At 42.9% G+C, this 18721-nt stretch overlaps 1 protein-coding gene across 10 annotated transcripts in view; it reads right to left on the bottom strand.

The window, feature by feature from the left end:
• Positions 1–2909: 2909 nt before the first annotated feature.
• The window catches only part of ZC3H12C (zinc finger CCCH-type containing 12C), a 72764-nt gene continuing 56952 nt past the window's right edge, over positions 2910–18721 (bottom strand). For all 10 annotated transcript variants that reach the window (XM_053309372.1, XM_053309362.1, XM_053309370.1 and 7 more), the window contains 4 exons: positions 16070–16209; positions 12694–12928; positions 10892–10998; positions 2910–9331 (listed from right to left, as the gene is read on the bottom strand). In XM_053309372.1, coding sequence (XP_053165347.1) covers positions 7935–9331; positions 10892–10998; positions 12694–12928; positions 16070–16209 — 1879 coding nt within the window. In that variant the 3' untranslated portion in view covers positions 2910–7934. The remainder of the gene's footprint in view (positions 9332–10891; positions 10999–12693; positions 12929–16069; positions 16210–18721) is intronic.

Below are 18721 nucleotides of genomic sequence, written 5' to 3'. Positions count from 1 at the left end.
AAAGGAAAGATACAGAAGCTCCATGAATGCAAGGAATAACTGACCTGGGGCAACTGAAAGCAAACAGACATGCCTAAATCTAGATATGTCTAAGTGTCAACAATGGGATCTTAAGTTACCACCACATCCCAAATGGCAAAATTCGAGCTTCCACATGTGAGGCCACAATCACCTATATCAATAAATGAGTATGGCAGTCTAAGGACTACGATCAGCCTGCAAAAATGCTGTCACCTGTCTCCTACTGAATACCAGTATGAGTCACTTATTTTTATCCACTCTCTGAGTCACGCTATGAATCGTATTTACTTAAGTGGCTAACTATTTTCAAAACACTACAAAAGTACACAATGCAACATGATTTAAAACATCCACAGAAAGTGTCCATACTTTTACCATCAGGCCAGCTTATCACCCAGGATGGCAAGTCTAATTAAAGCTTATTCTCAAGCAACGTTTCATTGGGAGCCAGTGGCTGACATCTTGGCTAATGAAATGGGTGTGTGAGAAGGGGCTGCAGGGGCATGGCTGGGGCCCACACACAACTCCCCTAGTCCCTCTACACACACACACACACACACACACACACACACACACACACACACACACACACCCCAAACACCACACACTTGCACATGCGGACAGAAAGTCCCCGCTCTACCTGCACAGCAGAAAAGAGAAACATTGTTGCCAACCCTCAGCAATGTGTTTCACTTCTGAGGCGTGGGCAGAGTGGGGGTGTTTTGGCTGCTTGCAAAACAGCCAAGGGGGCTGGGGGAGTTGCATGCAGGTCCCACGGTCCCTCTTCACAAGTGCGCTTTATTAGTCAGGATATCAGCCAGTGAATACCCCTGGAAGGATATAACTGGCATATATAAATTATATTACTCAATACTTTCCTGTCATTTGCCAAATACAGAAAATGCAAATCATTTATAACAGTTTGGGCTGATTATAACAAATGTGACAGAAGAGGAGAATGTTTAAAATGTTATACAAAATGCCTTTTTAGACACAGAGGCTTTTAAAACAACCGGTTAAAAATATACGAGGATAAATTCCCCAGAGGAATAAACATAACCAATCAAAACAGACATTTCCCTATGCTGCTTTGATAATGGTCTTTCAAAATATAGATGCACAATTCTGAATCCATTGGATGCATAGTATTCCAATGGTACCAGGTCCACCCATATACCCAATTTTATTAAGGCGTTCTTTGCGCGATAAGCTGTACTAACTCCATGCAGGTGTGGGACTTAAGAGGCAGGGGCAATGGCTGCTTATTTCCTATTGGGCCATCGTAGGGGTAGGAAGAAGGGGAATTATAAGTGAGGAAAAAGACCATACGAGTGGGGTGGGGAACTGTGAGAGACTCAAGTGGCAGAAAGAGCTTCCAACACAGGAAAGAGGAAGGAGCAGTCAGACAGTAGAGAGAACATGGGAAGCCAGTGCCTAAGACCTAGAGAGCAGGCAGAGAGAAGATTGTGGGAAGAGAGAAAAACCATCAAAACTGAAACAGAACATGAAATAGAAAAAAGGGGGGACAAATAAGAAAGAAGTTTTTAAAAGTGACAAAAAAGATACAGGCAGAAAAATAGAGGTAGGCAGAAGGAGAGAAGCTAGTGTAAAGGCAGAAGAAAGGCACACATGAAATTAGAGTAGTTCATCATCATCTATTTTAATTTACAATGTAGCATAACAGATACAACATCCAAAGTTTTGCTTTGTCTTAGATAAGATAAAACTTGGGGAGTATTTGAACTGTTTTATTGCAGATTTACTGAAGTCACTATGGCAGAGGGAGCTTTCATGGGTGGTGTCGCCATAACGTAGTTAAACACCCACATTATGAAAGATTCACACTGTATATCTTCACCCTTACTTCTCAATTAGAAAACTGCCTTTAAAAAAATGGAAGAAATCAAGATGTTTCATTTTCAGTAATCATGCTAATATATCTCTTCCAAACTACATCCATTTTGAGGTAACCAACACAGCACATCAATAATTAAATGCCAACTGTAAAACGAACCTCCAACTAGATGTTAAAATTTAAATTAATCCAAAATTGGGCAATAATACACAGTAGTCAACCATATGTTCCATTAGAGATTCTAAAAGCATTTGTGAAACCCACAAAGAATTTGAAGAATCCCAATTTAGAGGACCCTCATTTTTCAAATAGAAATGAAAGAGACATTGCAAGAACTTGAATATTTGGGCCAAGTGTGTGACAGTGTTAGGGATTTCAAACCAAAGTGATGTATATGCCCATAGCCAGAGCCATTGGATGGCTTCATATGATTGCCACCAAGTCAGTAAGAAGGCAAGAGAGAGTGAGTGAAAGCATGTTCCCAACAGGTGTCATATGAACCAGTCAATTGGTGGTTCCCAACCTGTCCACTCAAGATTCTACCAACTTTCTTCATCCACTTGAAATGAAGATTTTAAGTTGGGTGGAGAAAGTTGGTAAAATCTCAGGTAGATGGATCGAGAAGCACTGGCTAGTGGGTTCACATGACACGCCCATTGGGAACCCATTGTGTTTGCACTTACTGGGAACCTGCGGTTCCAATTTGGCAGTGATCATGTGAAGCTATTTATTCTAAACTTCCATAAGACAGAAAAGAGAAGCTTTTTGGTGTTACTACGTGAGGTACTTTGATCTCATTCACCTCTCCAATTCAACTGCATCTTCCAACAGGGTACGGTAACACTCCAGCCTCTTAACATCACATCTTAGTAGTCAGAATATTTTGTTTGGGGGAGAAATAAGGGCGACAAAGGCTACTGAGAGACAAGCCATCTGCTAGTTGCTTTTCAGAGCAACGAAAAACTGCTGTCAGTATTGAAACTGAACATCTTTGCAGGTAGGTTAGCAGAACATAGGGGAGCCTAATGCATGGTGAGAAGTCATCAACATTATGTTTTATTTTCCACAGTATCATTAGATTTGCTCAGTTTAAAATATTCCAATATATATTAACCACAGATGTAAAGGAGTACCTACGACAACATGCTCTGTCTCCAGACAGGTAGTTTTTGGCATGATTGGGGCAATACCAATAAGCACATTAAGAAAGACAACTCTGGAGGAAAATAGTTAATATGGTCACAGTCACAAGGAGCAGTAGCAACAGAGTTAACCTCCAATGCCCATGGAGTAATACAAGGTGGTATAAAACTGGCAACATGCCTCAAACACATTAATGTAATATATGCAGAGAATATTTAAAAGCTTAATTTTGTCGTCACTGCTAAAGAGTTCTAGGTGGTTGCACAAGAGAGCAACACAATGCTCTATAACTATACACACCCCACACATACATTTTTATCCATATGTTACAAACACTGAAATGTTTCCAGTTTAATAGTTTACATCTCTTTTGCCAAGTGTTTCCAAATAATAATTTAACAGAGACACACAAAAAAGACTCTGCGCCATTTTCAGTGTTGGTTTGAGCCAACTTTTTCCATGGTGTTCATCTGTTGCGATCAATTACAGCAGAGCCCAATTTCCGACTTGTAAAATTAGAGTGAGCATACTTTAAAATGGACTGTTACAACGGCCTGGATTCAAACTGGCATGATTGAGTACTTTGCTTGTGCATGGGACCTTTTAAGATACGCCCCGCCTTCCAGCAGCAGCCTCCGAAGCACGAGGGACCCATAAGGCACAGAGAACTGATGCCAGAAGGAAAATCTGCCCCACCTCTTGCATTTTCCACTTGCGCAAGGGATTCCCACCCAATATTTGCACCAAGGAATTTACACAAAGCAGATCCGACATCTCCCTCGCATTACCATTTTCCTTTTTCCACACTGGCATGCCATTGCTGCATGCCTTTTAGAAATACAGGTGGCCCTCTTTATTCACGGGGGTTCTGTTCTCGCTTATAGGCACAAATATGGAAACTACAAACAACAATATCTTATTCCAGGGAAATCTGGGTTAGGTTCCTAATACAAAAAAAGGGCCAAACAAACCAACATAAACCAAACAAAACAAGGGATGCAGAAATAAGAGGAGAAAAGCACTGTCTCCAGCTCTAAAGCAATGCCACTCCAACCCCCAGTCGAATATTCACCAATTGTTTTAAATAAAAGAGCCACAAAATGGCTCTTTGCTGTCAAATGCCAGCCAGAAATGACATCAGAAGTCATTTCCGGGTCATTTCCAGCCACTCAAAACTGTGGATAGGTCAATTTCATCTATTTTTAAAACCGTGATCTGTGGATAACGAGGGCAACCTGTACCCTAGCAGGATCAATTCCAGGAGGTAGGTGGCAGTGGCAGCAGGTCCCAAGACTTCTTTACATCTTGGCAGAGAGAGAGGAACTTAAAAAGGGTTGCTTCTGTCAAAAGCAGGAGGTCCTCAAGTCAAGTCAACAAGCCCAGTGGCTGCACACTGGTAAAAGTGGTCAAGTAACTCCATTGCCTTCCTATTTGCAAAATGCATGTCAGTACGTAAAGAATGCTGTTCACAGCTGTGGAAGAGATCTTTTTGCAGCGCAGAAAGAATAGACTCTGGACCTACCCAAATCAATCAAGTCCTTTAAAGACTGAAGCTTCTTGCAAAGTATTAAACCAACTGTAGAAAGCTCTGGCAGAACACAGTGTAGTTGAGTCCCACCACAATCAGCTTTTAATGGCATCCAAGAAAGGCCATAAAGAGAAGACCAGACGTGGACATTCAAGCTGGACACTGTAGGCTCTGATGCAGGGTATGGAAACCTTCTGGGCTTTCTAGTCCAGCGGAGCCACAGGCAGCTGTATGTATGTATGAATGTGTGTATACACACACACACCCCATTTGGTATTATACATACAAGGTAGCAGCTCACTTCACATTTTAGCACACAGTACACAATCAAACCCTCTCAGAGTTTGTAGGCTGTGGCCAAGCCTAAGCACACAAGACGCCATAAGCCAGCTTCTGCTGAACCGAAAACAAATATGAAATTTATTTTTTATTGTTAAATTTATACCCCGCCTTTCCTTAAGAAAATCCCAAGGCGGCTCACAATAAAATTTAAAAACAAGATTATAAAAAAGACATTAAAAATTAAGCTAAAAAATATAAAATTAAATCTGATTTAAAAAAAATTAAAATACTAGCATTAAAAAATGGTTCTATTCCAGACATATGTTTCTGCATTCTGCACTTACTAGTGGCAGGAACCCATTTATATCTTCAGGAGAGACACACACATGAATGTGGCAAACAATATGGCCACCAACATGTCAATTGAAATGTAAACCAAACACTACACATCAATGGGTTTGAAACTCTCCAGTGGAAACCCCATTGCTATGAATGAGTGAAGTTTTGAGAAATGCCTATTCATGGGGGGGCAGGGTACAGGAAAAGTACATGATGTACAACCTCTCCATTAATAGTTTTCTACAGGCAGGGAACAATGAAGTGGAGGAAAAGAGAAGAACATGGATTTGAAGAATAGATTCTCTTGGAGAGAGAGAGGGCAGCTTCACACCTAACATGGCAGAAAAGTTTGCCATTAACCACCAGCGACCCAGGAATGTGCATGCACCTGACTTCTGGTCGGGAAGGATATGCCAGCACTGGATGTGACGTGCAAACCCACTGTCAGAATATTCTCCCCTACTTGCAGCTCTGAACCCAACATCTGTAACCTACTTCAAATCTAGGTTACAGATGTTGGGTTCATAACCGCAAGCAAGGTAAAATATCCCGACACTGACGGGTTTCACACCCAATGTTGGCATATCCTTCCTGTCACTGGAAGTCAGACACACGCATTCCTGGAGCTCCGGTGGCTTGCGGCTGATGACACACACACACACACACACACACACACACACACACACACACACTCACTCACTCACTAAGATAGCACCACCTGTTTGGGTACAAGAAATAATAACAGAACTGAGATCCTGCCTCAATAGTCAACAGTGAAAGCTGGGTAGAAGAACAATTCCTGAATGAAAGTTGCTGAACATGGTTCAGATTATTGGATACATCTATAAGCACAATGCTTTGCAGGAGCATTTACTGTATACCAAACTCCTACTTCTTGCAACACATAGTGTCACATAAGTAGTGAAAAATGTTTTCCTATTCAAAAGGTGCTTTTCAGGCAGCATTTTATCATTATTTTTTACATTTGAACTGAATTGGTTTTGTTTTAGAGGAGAAAGAGAGGCCAATTCAAAAAGGAGGGAGGGAGATCATAGGAACCCAGCTGTTTTGGGTTTGCAATCTACAGTTTTTAAATAAGGGATAAAATGTTGCCCAAAAGTCTAATCATCTTTACACATTTGTGTGTGTGTTTTTAAGATCTATAAATCAAAATAGTTCTCATAGTTAAAGATACAATTTGTATCAACAGTAAAAGGTACTTTCTGGTTCTACAGGGTTTTCAACAATGGCAGCTGTGCACCTAGTTAGCAGCAGTAATACTGGAAACTAGGAAATAATCACAGTGTTGCTCTGCAGGGAATCCTAGTGCAGTAAGCAGCTGATTAAGATGTTTAAGTATGCATCACTGACTGAGATCTACTACTAATCTACATAAAATTACACTGTAAAGAACTAGCAGAACCCACATCTTAAAACCAGAAATCTCCCTTACTAAATACTAAAAGAGACTATTCTGTCTGCTTCTCCGAGGTTGTTTGTGGAAGAATCAGCCTACATAATACAACAGGCCAGAAAAACTAATTGTGAAAACATCTATAATATCTTACAAAAAGAACAAACCGTTCTCAGCTATGAGACCATTACTATAGTGCAGTTAATAAAATGTTGCATATCCTCAACACAACATGAAGCCTTCTCAGGCCAGGCTTGATAAACAGAGTGAAAAATACACAGTATCTTATATACAAAAATTGCATTGAGAACAATTAGTTTCATTTAAAAACAGGTATTTTATGAAAGGGGGGAAAGCATTTAGTCCAGTATACCTGTGCATCAATCAGAAGAGCAACAGACACATCTAAACAAATCTTAATTTCATTGCTATTTCTGATGACTGGAAGTGTACAACAGCCAGATAAGGTTGTCACCTAAATGGATACAGTCTGATTTTAGACAGTATGAGTTGGATGAGATCAGCATCTTCAAAACCTGCCTGTAAGGCTTTTGCCTTCTACATAATAAATTAAAAATAGCAGGTTCTTCTCCCACTGATTGCATCTGCTTGCACCAAAATAAACAGTAATTAACAAATAATTTCAAATTAAAACAAAACAAATGAAAGTGCCATACTATAAAGTACTAATATATTGTTACCCATTTCAACATTAAAACTGGTAACTCACACATTGTTTAAAAATAAAGTCAGTGCTGTAGGAGACTTTTGTTTTCTATAAATAAAATGATTATAAAAACACAAAGAAAATCACACAATAAAATAAAATAACTTAATTGCATTTAAAAAATAGTTCATAATAAGCTTGGCTTGGAAAACAGTTTGCTGGGCACATGAAAATCCTCTCAATTTCTGCAGGGTTTTTTTCTTAAAAAAAACATTTTGCATTTTAAGGACAAAAACACCCATTTAATAAACATGTAACAACATTAGAAAGTGCTGCATATAAAACCCCCAATGCACCAAAGATTCTTCATCAGAGTCCACAGATAACAATATTAATAATAAATTAAACTGGATAGACCTTCCAGTCATGAAAAATATATATATATTATTTATATATGTGTGTATATATATATATAAATTTCAAGTCAGCATTTAAAAACAAACCTGTTCTCTTCTGACGCATGGGGTTGTACATACAGATTCCATAGCACAGTATTTCACATAAATTGATTACTATTCAACCTCCTTGCCGAGGAGATCACAAATGCTATTGTAGCAAACCTCCCTCAGCATTACAGCTGAGACTGAACTAATAGACACCACAAAGATGCATCATCACCTTGTCATCAATACCCTTGCTGAGATTTCTCCACTAAAATGGCTGCAGCCAGTTGTTGAGCGTCCGTCATGTGGGGATGCCTTTTCATAACAATCCTCACAAGATCAGGGGGAAAGATGTTGCACAGGTTGATGTAGACTTTCTCTCGGCTGTCCTGGTACCTCGGAGGATCTTGAGGTATCCCACAGTAGGGTATCCGCCAAGGCTGATCCTGCTGCTCGGGCAAGCTTTGGAAGGCAAACTGCTCGTAACATGGCTGGGTGGGGTTACTGGGCAAGGAGTACGTTTGTCGATAGCCATATGCCTCCATCCCATAGCCCTGCCTATCCCAACTACCAAGGCTGTCTTGGCCGGAGTAACATTTTCTTTGTCTTAATGGAGAATTATCATACAAACGCGAGTCTGAGATGCTGTCTATTCTTGTAGACACAAGGGCTCTGCCCAGGTGCACGCCCTTGGAGTGCTGTGAACTCTGAGGAGTAGGGTAGTCCCCAGGACAACTAGACCGAGCCCCAACAGTTGGATGCTGAAGGTGTACAGCCATGTACGGGAGCGGAGGTTTGTGATGGTGCTTTGGTTCTTCATGACTGTAACTTTGTACTCTGGTTAATGTATCATGGTACCCCTGCAGGAAGGGCTGTGAATTAAGGTGGCTATGGGGGTGCATATGCTGGCACTTTAAATTCTCCTCCAGTTGGGGGTCAGGAGAGCTCACATAAGATCGATCATTGTAGCCCACGTAGGAATCACTACTGCCACAGCTCATGCTCCCTTCACTACTGCAGTCAGAGGCTACCGAACTGATTCTGTAATCTGTGTCCAAAGAGAAACGCCTTTCGGGGCTTCGGGGGCCAGAGATACTTAGGTTTGAATATGCATTTAGCATAGAGTAGTAACCTACATCCACCGGAGACTCACATTTGGGATACTGTTCGTAAGGCATTGGCGTTCCATGATTTTTGGTTGCCATCATCACTGGAGGAAACTGTCCCTGTGGCCTTGGATCCTGAGGTGGGAAATGAACTCCAGATGGAATGCCATTGCTTAAAGGTTCAGTACTTTGGGGTTTTGCAGCAGCAGAATTCGGTATACTCACTAAAGAGGGTACAGACCTGGTTTCCAATTTGTTTTTGGTGGGAAGCTTTTCCTCCAAGTCTTGGTAGACCTGAGTCCTTATACTAGGATCTGATTGCCGCTTTGGGGCAACTCGCTTGAGATCTGAAGTGCTATCCATCTTAGTGCTACAAGGAACGCTGTTACTTTTCACCAGCCCTCCTTCACTAGCAGCTTTGGCAGCTGTGCTCCTAGACATGGCACGAAGTTCATCAGCTACTGACCTCTGAGGCTGGTTTCCTCTTTCTGGATGGTAGTATTTGCATTTGTGTCCATAAGTGCATTTTTTCCCTGCAGAAGTTTGTTTGAAGATATTAAGCAAGTGGGTAGGGGGAAAGAAAGAGAGAGAATTTAATGCTGCCAAAAGTTTAGAGCCATCCTTCTCCGCTATGAACTTGCCTGGATATTATCATCTTCCTACGAAGCCCTTCTACATCCCACCCACTATCTTCAGAGGCAAGGTGCATGGTGACCTGAGATGGAGCCCTACCTGTGGTGATATTATGACTCTACCCTTCCTTGGTAGAATATAATTTTTCAGCTCCAGGTGAACACCTTTTCATTTACCCAGGCCTTTTAGATTTTGTGTTTCGGGGCTGTGCTTCAATACTGAACGTACAGAGTTGCCTTATAGCAAGTTAGACCACTGGTCCATCGGGGTCAGTATTGTCCACGCTGTCTCTCCCAAGGTTTCAGATTGGGTTATCTCAGTCTTACCTGGCGATGTCAGGGATTAAATGGAGCCTTCTGCATGGAGGCATGTCCTTTACCCCTAAGCTACAGACTCACCGGATGAGTTGTAAACTTTAAAAACAATAAGTACTGTATACATATTGTATACAAACCAAGGAGAGAGCTTTCATACAAGTTAAACATGCTGCAGTTGGGTCAGTGACTGGACACAGTGAGCGGCATCTTGACCTTGAATGGAGCAGTACTTCTGTTCATGGAAGGCGTGCTGCACTCAGGCAACGTGTCCTTGCGTGAATGAAAGGAGCTGCCACTGACAGAGCCCCACTCTGTTAAAGGTCTTGATGCCGCTTAGTGTGTATGCAAACAATTCCATGCCAGCATAATGAAGACATATGGCAGTTAGCTCACTATTTATTATTTTGGCAACTCGTCAACCCTAGAAATCAGCCTTCCCCACAACTACTAGGTGGAGTAGGCCATTATTACGATTTTCAAGGAATGGAACTGGTGTTAAGAAAGAGTGTCCCAAGAGCATCCTTGGCTGAGTAGAGATTGAAATGCTTGTCATCACACAATATAGCCACTTAATACCTGCTGGTCATAGATTCAATAGTGGCTGGTGTGGGCGTCGCTGGGGAGGCGGCGAGAGGCACCTTTAAGTGAAAATTAATAGGTGCTTATCTCCGCTCCCGCCACACCTGAACGCTGCTTCAAGCAGCAGTGTGCCCCCCAGCACCCTCTGCGACAGTGGATCACATCCACCACTCACCTGGCTGCTGGCGGGAAATCGGCTCCGTGGATGCCAGGTGAGTGGCGGAGGCAATCTCCTGTCACAGAGGGTACTGGGCAGCACGCTGTTGCTCGAAGCAGCGTTCAGGTGCGGCGGAAGCGGAGGTCAGCACCTATTAATTTACACTTAGAGGTGCCTCTTGACGCCCTCCTGGTGGTGCCCATACCAGCCACTACTGCATAGATTCTAATATAATCATTCTGATTCTGGGATTAACGTCCAACGAAGGAGTAGGGTCAGGGGTTAATCGACATTAAACCTGCTAGCTAATGTAAGTTGTGACACAATTCTGTAGCAGCTTTTACAGACAAATCAGCAACCAGTCCTCATTGACAAAAATACACTGGCATTTATTTAAACAAAATTACCATATGGACACGGCTGCTTCTTATGTTCCGGTACAATAGGCTTCTTCCTCAGAAAGTTATCCAGACTTGGGCCATGGCGGCCAAGAGGATCATCAGGAGGCATGAATCTACAGAATATATAGCAAAATAATTAAACAACTGAAAAAGGCATTTGCCCACCCACATTCTCTGATTTAATACTTGAAGTAATTACCCATTGCTATCATCACTGTTTCTGAACAGATGTGAAATACTCTCTCACAGATGACTTCAGATCTGTTCCAGACACTGTCCTGAAAAAAAGGCCTGGAAAACTAAACCTACATTTTACAGCAAAGATTAAGGGGGGGAAACTATTTACCAGGCATGTGCAAGATTTCAAGATGGGAAACTATGAAAAGAATGCAGAGACATATCACTGATGGTCCGGTTCACACACTGGGCTGGCCAGTGCTACAGTCTGCATAGTGGAGGAGGGGGTGTGGGCACCACCCACACAGGATAATGTGTGAATCAGGTGCTCTGCCTAGAGACCCAGACACACATGAACATACATTCTCCTGCCCATTCTGAGGGAGAAGAGCAGCACACATTGGGCCCTGGTGCATACCGGCTTCCGGATGGAGTGTCTGCCTCCTGCACTTTTGGGATGAATGTGGGAGGAGTGCATGCCGGCTCCTCGGCCACATGAAAGGATCGGCAATTTGTGTGTGTGTCAAACAACCTTACAGCTCACTATTACATGATGGCAATACTACTACTACTGCAGAATATAAAAATCCATAGTAGTAGTAGTATGACTATGTACTGTCTCCTCCTTGGTGGTATTTGCTTGGCCTTTGCATTCTGAGTACAGCAATGAGTATCCATTCAGTTACGTGCGCCTATCTAACAGCAGCAAAAGTCTAGCTGGGGAATGGCAAAACCCTGCTCACAAAATAAATTCGAGTACTGCCCGGTATGAAACAAAACAGCCTTCTCAGAACCAAGATCTGTAACAGGCATTAGACACAGGCCTGCTCAACTTAGGGACTTTTTGGACTACAACTCCTATAATTCCCAGCCACAGTGGCCAATAGCCAGGGATTATGGGAGTTGTAGGCCAGTATCTGCAGGAGGTTCAAAGTTGAGTAGCCCTGCATTAGAGCATTATATATTTTCTTCCAAAACTTAATTTTCCATTTTGTAGAGCTCTAGACAGAAACATTCCCGAACCCATCTGCCAGTGTGTCAGTCTGCCTTTTGTAAGGGTTTGGATATCCCCCTCCCTCACACACACCACAAATCTATCTATCTATCTGTCTGTCTATCTATCTATCTATCAAATTTGTACACCGCCCCAAACTTTCTTCTCTTGGAGGTTAACAATAGTATAAAACCAGTTAAAAACATATACAAAAAACTTAAAAAACAATTTAAAAATAAGCCAGAGATTAAAACCCCAAAATTTAGGAAACTGAGAAAGCTTGAGCAAAAAGATGGGTTTTCAGGTGTTCTTTGAAAACTGCCAGAGATGAGGAGGATCGTATCTCAGCAGGGAGGCGCATTCCACAATCTCAGGGCAGCAGCCGAGAAGGCCCTAATATTTGCCTAATATTTGTGCAATGCTGTGCACTGGGAGGCTCTGGGCCTTCATTTTAATGCTTGTAACTTGCAGCATCACAAAATATATGCCTTGGAGGGAGGAATTTTCTGATATTAAAAATAGGTTTATAAAATACAACATCCACTGCTGCCTTGCTTGCCTACCCCTCATCCTGGTTCTGACTCAAAGTCTTGTTAAGAGTTATTTCCTAGAAAGAGGTAAAGGCACTGCAACTTACTTGTCATTGACAAATGAATACATTAGCAGCCGCTCATCAATGAACTTCTTCCATTCAGGCTTTTCGTTCGCTAGATCCCTGTAGTTATCATTCGACACAATGATACCATCTGACTCAAAGGCCAACTTCACAATGAACCTGTCATCATAGCACACCACCCTTCTCCCCTGAACACGGCGGGATGGGGTGAACACCAGGATTTTCTCCTTTTCTAGTTTACGTAAGATTTCTTGATCTAGAAGTATGGAGAGAGAGAGAAACAATGCAAACTGCTGAAGAGAACTCAAGACTTCATTCAGTATAACTGAATTCTGTAATAGGTCAGCAGGTCAAAGTGTTTAGACAGACTATGCCAATTTAGCTTAATCAAAGCAGTTCTGAATCTGTTAAAAGCAGAGAGTTAAATATACAGCAACATACAAACACAAATATGAACTGCTCTTACCCACAGGATCTGAAATCATGCTTACAGGGATGACAAAAATTAATTCTAGCAACCCATATTTTAAAAAGCATTGTTCTCTTCGCAGTTTACTTACCTGAAGAATGGGAAAATTCACCCTACTCTCCAAAAGGAGGTTCCTCTTTTCCATCAAACAGAATGTAATTGATAATCAAGCACAAAGTTATATTTTTAACCTTTAATCCATATCAAAATCAGGGTTTGAGCACAACCTTTATGTTCAGTCTGTGTGTTTTAAAGAGCAACCCAAGGGCCTAAAACCAGACCAACTGGTTAAGGTTTATTTAAGACTGGTATCGCCTGCATACTATTTCCTGAATATTTGGGCTCAACAACATTAAATGATAATGAAAGCCAAATGTCTGATACAGAATAAAATCCTATTAACATGCAAAGCTGTTTGGAAAAATAATTAATTTTCACAGATTTAAATTTTGACCACGGAAAGTTAATTCAAATAATATGGTCTTATTTGCGGGAATCAAGCGCAAGAAGAAGTGGGAAAACGGGGCTTTAAAAAAAATTTCAGGTAATATAGAGGCAGAAAGCGGTAAGGCGGGTAGAGAAAACAAGAATGGAGAAGGAAGGTTAATATAGATAAAAGTAATGGAGGAAAGGAAGCGAGTGACACGAGATACAACCTCTCTGGAGCTAGGCAGGAAGTAAAACTGAGGAGATCCGCCCACTGACTCAGGGTTAAGGATCTTCAATCAATTTCCACTTCCTGCCTCTTGGATCAATGTAGGAGACGTAATCCACAAGTTGGATGACCTCCTACACCAGCTGAGAAGTTGCCTTTAGAGACTTAAAATCCATAAAAATTACAATATAGGACTACATGCAGGTGTTTATTAGGAGTTGCCCTGCCCCCCAAACAAACTCTTTTGCCTGCCCCCAAACAAACTGGGCTGTTCAAGTGGCCCAACTGAACATGGGAAATCCTCAAGGGGTCTTGCCAAGCATTCAATGGAACACTTGGGAGCCGGTTCAGATGAACATGGTCCCCACTGGCCCCCTACATATGAAGGTGGGCAGGAGGCACCATGAATGTGCCCGCCCCAACATCACTCAAGGATGTGCTGATGGTTCTTGGCATGTCCTTTAATCGTCTGAGGGGTGATCACTGGAATTGCCCCTCTACACACACTCCAAGCACACCCTTGTGCGACATCAGGGTAGGTGCGTTCTTGGCACGTCCCTGCTTTCATTGTATGTAGTGGGGTGGAGGGGGATGTATTCATCTGACCCAACCATCGGGGCAGCCCACAACACAGCAGTAGAAGGTAATACAGAAGGTCAAGTTACTAGCATTTTTCATTTCCCCTAATTCTCACACTGGTGAAACAGAAATGTACTGTGACTTCTAGGAATACATTCAGCTAACACTGCATGTGCTTACTGAAGACAGCTTAACCATACTGAATGTGAACAAGGAATTATTTGTCACAGGCAGTAACAGCTTTCTGCAGTGGAATATAAATGCATCAAAGAATATCTTAATCCCCAAACCATATGATTTACAGTGGAGGTCATCCAGACTAATGTTGTGAAAATTGCCCCTCTTCCTTTGCGCATGCACAACTTCTAAAATTTAACGTTTCAAATAATAACATTTAAACTTTAAATGATTGCTGAATCAATATATTTAAACAGTATATTGTCGATTTCAGAGGCCTCTGAAAAGCTCACAAGCAGGCAGGATAGCAATAATCATTCCCTGTTGCTTGTCCAGAGCATATAGCAGAACATAAGAACAGCCCTGCTGAATCAGGCCCAAGGTCTCCCTGGTCCAGCATCCTGTTTCACACAGTAGTTCTTGGCATGCAGGTTCCTTTTGGCTATCAAAGCTCACATTGTTGATAGATTCAGCCTCCATACAGTTGTTTACATCCATGAAGGTCCCACCAACTCCCATCCTTGGACAGCAAGCTTTAAACCTCAATATCATTCATGAGCCAGCTGGGATGGTGGGTACCATCTGGGGGGAATGAATGCTCATTGTGAGTTCTGACAAGGTCTGTGTCCCTAGAGATGGAAAATAGGTGATAGCCTAGACATGGAAAATAGGTGATTTCAACTCTCAATGTGTTATCATGCTTTTATTGTCTTGACCATCAGGCCTGCAGCTGCCAAATTTGCAATGCTGCTTAAAAGTGTTTTAAAAAGAGAGAGCCAGCGTGGTATAGTGGTTAGAGTGCTGGACTAGGATTGGGGAGACCTGAGTTCAAATCCCCATTCAGCCATAATACTAGCTGGGTGACTCTGGGCCAGTCACTTCTCTCTCAGCCTAGCCTATTTCACAGGGTTGTTGTGAAAGAGAAACGTAAGTATGTAGTACTCCTCCAAAGAGCCACTCGGGGCTCCTTGGAGGAAGAGCAGGATATAAATATAATAATAATAATAATAATAATAATAATAGTGCTTAAAAGTGTTTAAAAAGTTTTAAACACAAACTACAATCAAATTTTCAGAGGAATGGAAGTGATAATTGGCAGGTATGTTCTCCAAAGAGTACTCCATGGAGTAAAACAATTTGTTCCTTGTTACCCTAACCCTTTGTTCTGTGCACAAATGACTGCAATTTTACCCTATTGGTTTGGGGGTAGGGATAAAGGAGGAGTGAAAACCCACAGAAAGCTATAAGTGCAACAATGCTATCATCCATTTTTCATCTCTATGGGGGTTGACATTGCAAAACATCACTATGAGCATTCGTCCCAAGGTGGTACTGATGGTCAAAATTTGTGGGCCTGGCTCATGATACATGGCCTCACCATAAAAGAAGGGTGCTGGGGAGTGAGCAGAATGGAAGTCACAACTTTAACTTTGGCAACATTTTGGCTTTAAAATATCCATCCAGACAATAGTAGCGATAGCAGAAATGGCTTTGCAATCAGGCAGAGCAGAGTATACCTGTGATGAGAGCATCTGGCCGGGACTGTTCTTTCCTCCATGCTGGCACAAACACCGTCACATCCTTGTGGCCTCTTTCCAAAAACCAGTCCACTGCTAGTTTTATCCCCCGACAAGAGAATACTTCTTTGTTTCCGTGACTGAAATAGACATCTCCAAATTACTTATCTCCACCATTAAAATTCTCACATGAGTTTGCCTGGAACGTACAACGTGTTACTAGCAATGTTTCTACCTGAATTGAGCTTCATCACAAAGGTCACCTGCATTCTGCCCTCATTACTACAGACAGCTCCAAAGGACTTAAGGGAAGCATGAGAGAGAGAGAGAGTTTTGAAAGGTTCTTGTAAACAATCATTTAAGCTCTATATGTATAGCATAGCCAACAAACTGAAACCAGAAACAGGACTTTTCACTTCAGAAGCAGGGGTGTGCACGGAACCGCACACCTGTGATCCGGCACTGTGGAGGGAGTCCCTTTAAGGGCAGGGAGGGTTTACTTACCCCTCCCGCCGCTTTGCCCCCTCCAGCGCCTGTAGTTAGTGTAGAAATTGGGGCGGCAGGATACCTCCCCGCCGCCCCTTCTTGCTCCGCAATTCAAAAGGCTGAAACAAGCCTTCTGCGCACGCGGCGCATGAGCTTCACGTCGACCCGACGCGACGGGTAGAACGGGCCTCCGGCGATCAGAGGCCCGGTCTACCCATCACGTTGGGTCGACGTGAAGCTCGCGCACTGCGCCATGTGCACAGAAGGCTTGTTGCAGCCTTTTGAATTGCGGAGCAAGAAGGGGTGGTGGGGAGGTATCCTGCCGCCCCAATTTCTACAATAACTACGGGCGCTGGAGGGGGCAAAGTGGCGGGAGGGATAAGTAAACCCTCCCCACCCTTAAAGGGTCCCCCTCCACCCGGACCGGACAGGTCCGCACTGGTCCAGACGGTCCGTAGGCCTTTACAATGGCCTCCGGACCGGTCCGGACCCACCCCTATTCAGAAGCACCAAGAAAAACATTTAAAATAGATATAGTTCTTACTTTCTATCAGCTTCAACCCTTTCATAACAATAACTGATTAAAGTAGTTATTTATTTAGTAAAGGCATCGCATACTGATGAATCCAAGGGTGCTTGGGTCCCACTCACTGATGGGCTTAGCAAAATTATTAAGGGGCATCCACAGCAAACAGAAAGCTGAACTCTGATACACACATAGCCAAGACACTCTGGTTATTATAAACATTTGCAAAAGAGAGGTTTACCTCTTTCATACGGAACCTGAGACAAAAAGCCTACTTCACAGCAGCTGGTACACAGAAAGGCAGCAAACTTGCATACATGTCACAGACTGCATGGCGAAGTTTCCTTTCCACATAGTTGAGTCAGCTTGGAGTTAAGGGGAGGTCAAGAAAATATCTATACTTGCAGCGCACAAGCGGAATTCTCTGCCACAAGATGTGGGGACAGCCAACAACCTGGATGGCTTTAAGAGGGGTTTGGATAACTTCATGGAGAAGAGATCTATTAATGGCTACTAGTCGGAGGGCTACAGGCCACCTCCAGCCTCAAAGGCAGGATGCCTCTGACTACCAGTTGGAGAGGAGTAACAGCAGGAGAGAGGGCATGCCCTCAACTCCTGCCTGTAGGCTCCCAGCGGCATCTGGTGGGCCACTGTGTGAAACAGGATGCTGGACTAGATGGGCCTTGGGCCTGATCCAGCAGGGCTGTTCTTATGTAAGCTATTATTTATTTTCAGCAAACTTATTTTGACTGTTTTAGGTGTATTTGTCTACATTTTCACTAAATTTCCAGAGAAGCAGGGGTGTAGTAAGAACAAGATTTGAGGATGGGTCCCCTCCCACTGTCTGCCCTTCCCCGGGCAGCGCCTATGTGTTGGTGCTTGGCTGCAACTCTGCACTGGCCAATAGCAATAGCAATAGCAATAGCACTTACATTTATATACCGCTCTATAGCTGGAGCTCTCTAAGCGGTTTACAATGATTTAGCATATTGCCCCCAACATTCTGGGTACTCATTTTACCGACCTCGGAAGGATGGAAGGCTGAGTCAACCTTGAGCCTCTGGTCAGGATCGAACTTGTAACCTTCTGGTTACAGGGCAGCAGTTTTACCACTGCGCCACCAGGGGCACATGCCAGTGAGAAAAGGACTGCCTTAAATAGGGGCTACCTGTTCTTGATGTGACCGGAGCAGCTCTGCACCAGCTCAGTGACTTTCGAGAGTGGCTGGCACCACCCAGAGATCCATGGCCCCAGACACTGGTCCCCTCACCCCAGTTCAATGGTGGCTGAACCACTACAGGGGAGACTCCTGCTTTGCACAAAGCCTATAGTGGCTTTTGCCCTTGGTTTACCTAAAAGGTAGTATTTGATTACCAAAGCTTGCATTCAAAAAAAGTGCAGGGATACTAAGATTGTACAGAAAGGCCCTTTAAGAATTAATGCTCATTTTTGCTTCTCTTTCACAGCACACAGTCCACACGTACTTTGCCCAGGTTGTGCTTTCGTTATCTGAAGAGGTAGAAGCACAATATTTTGAACCTGGGAAAATAAGTTGTGCATCCCTCATAGTACACCCATCGCCTTTTCACATGCAGTGAGGACTGGAGCTATCCAAGGAATTATGGCCATCTAGGGGCTAC

Source organism: Hemicordylus capensis, chromosome 3, assembly GCF_027244095.1.
Source record: "Hemicordylus capensis ecotype Gifberg chromosome 3, rHemCap1.1.pri, whole genome shotgun sequence".
Taxonomy (NCBI): domain Eukaryota; kingdom Metazoa; phylum Chordata; class Lepidosauria; order Squamata; family Cordylidae; genus Hemicordylus; species Hemicordylus capensis.
The sequence above is the reverse complement of the archived record's forward strand: the minus strand, read 5'-3'. Positions and strand labels throughout refer to the sequence as shown.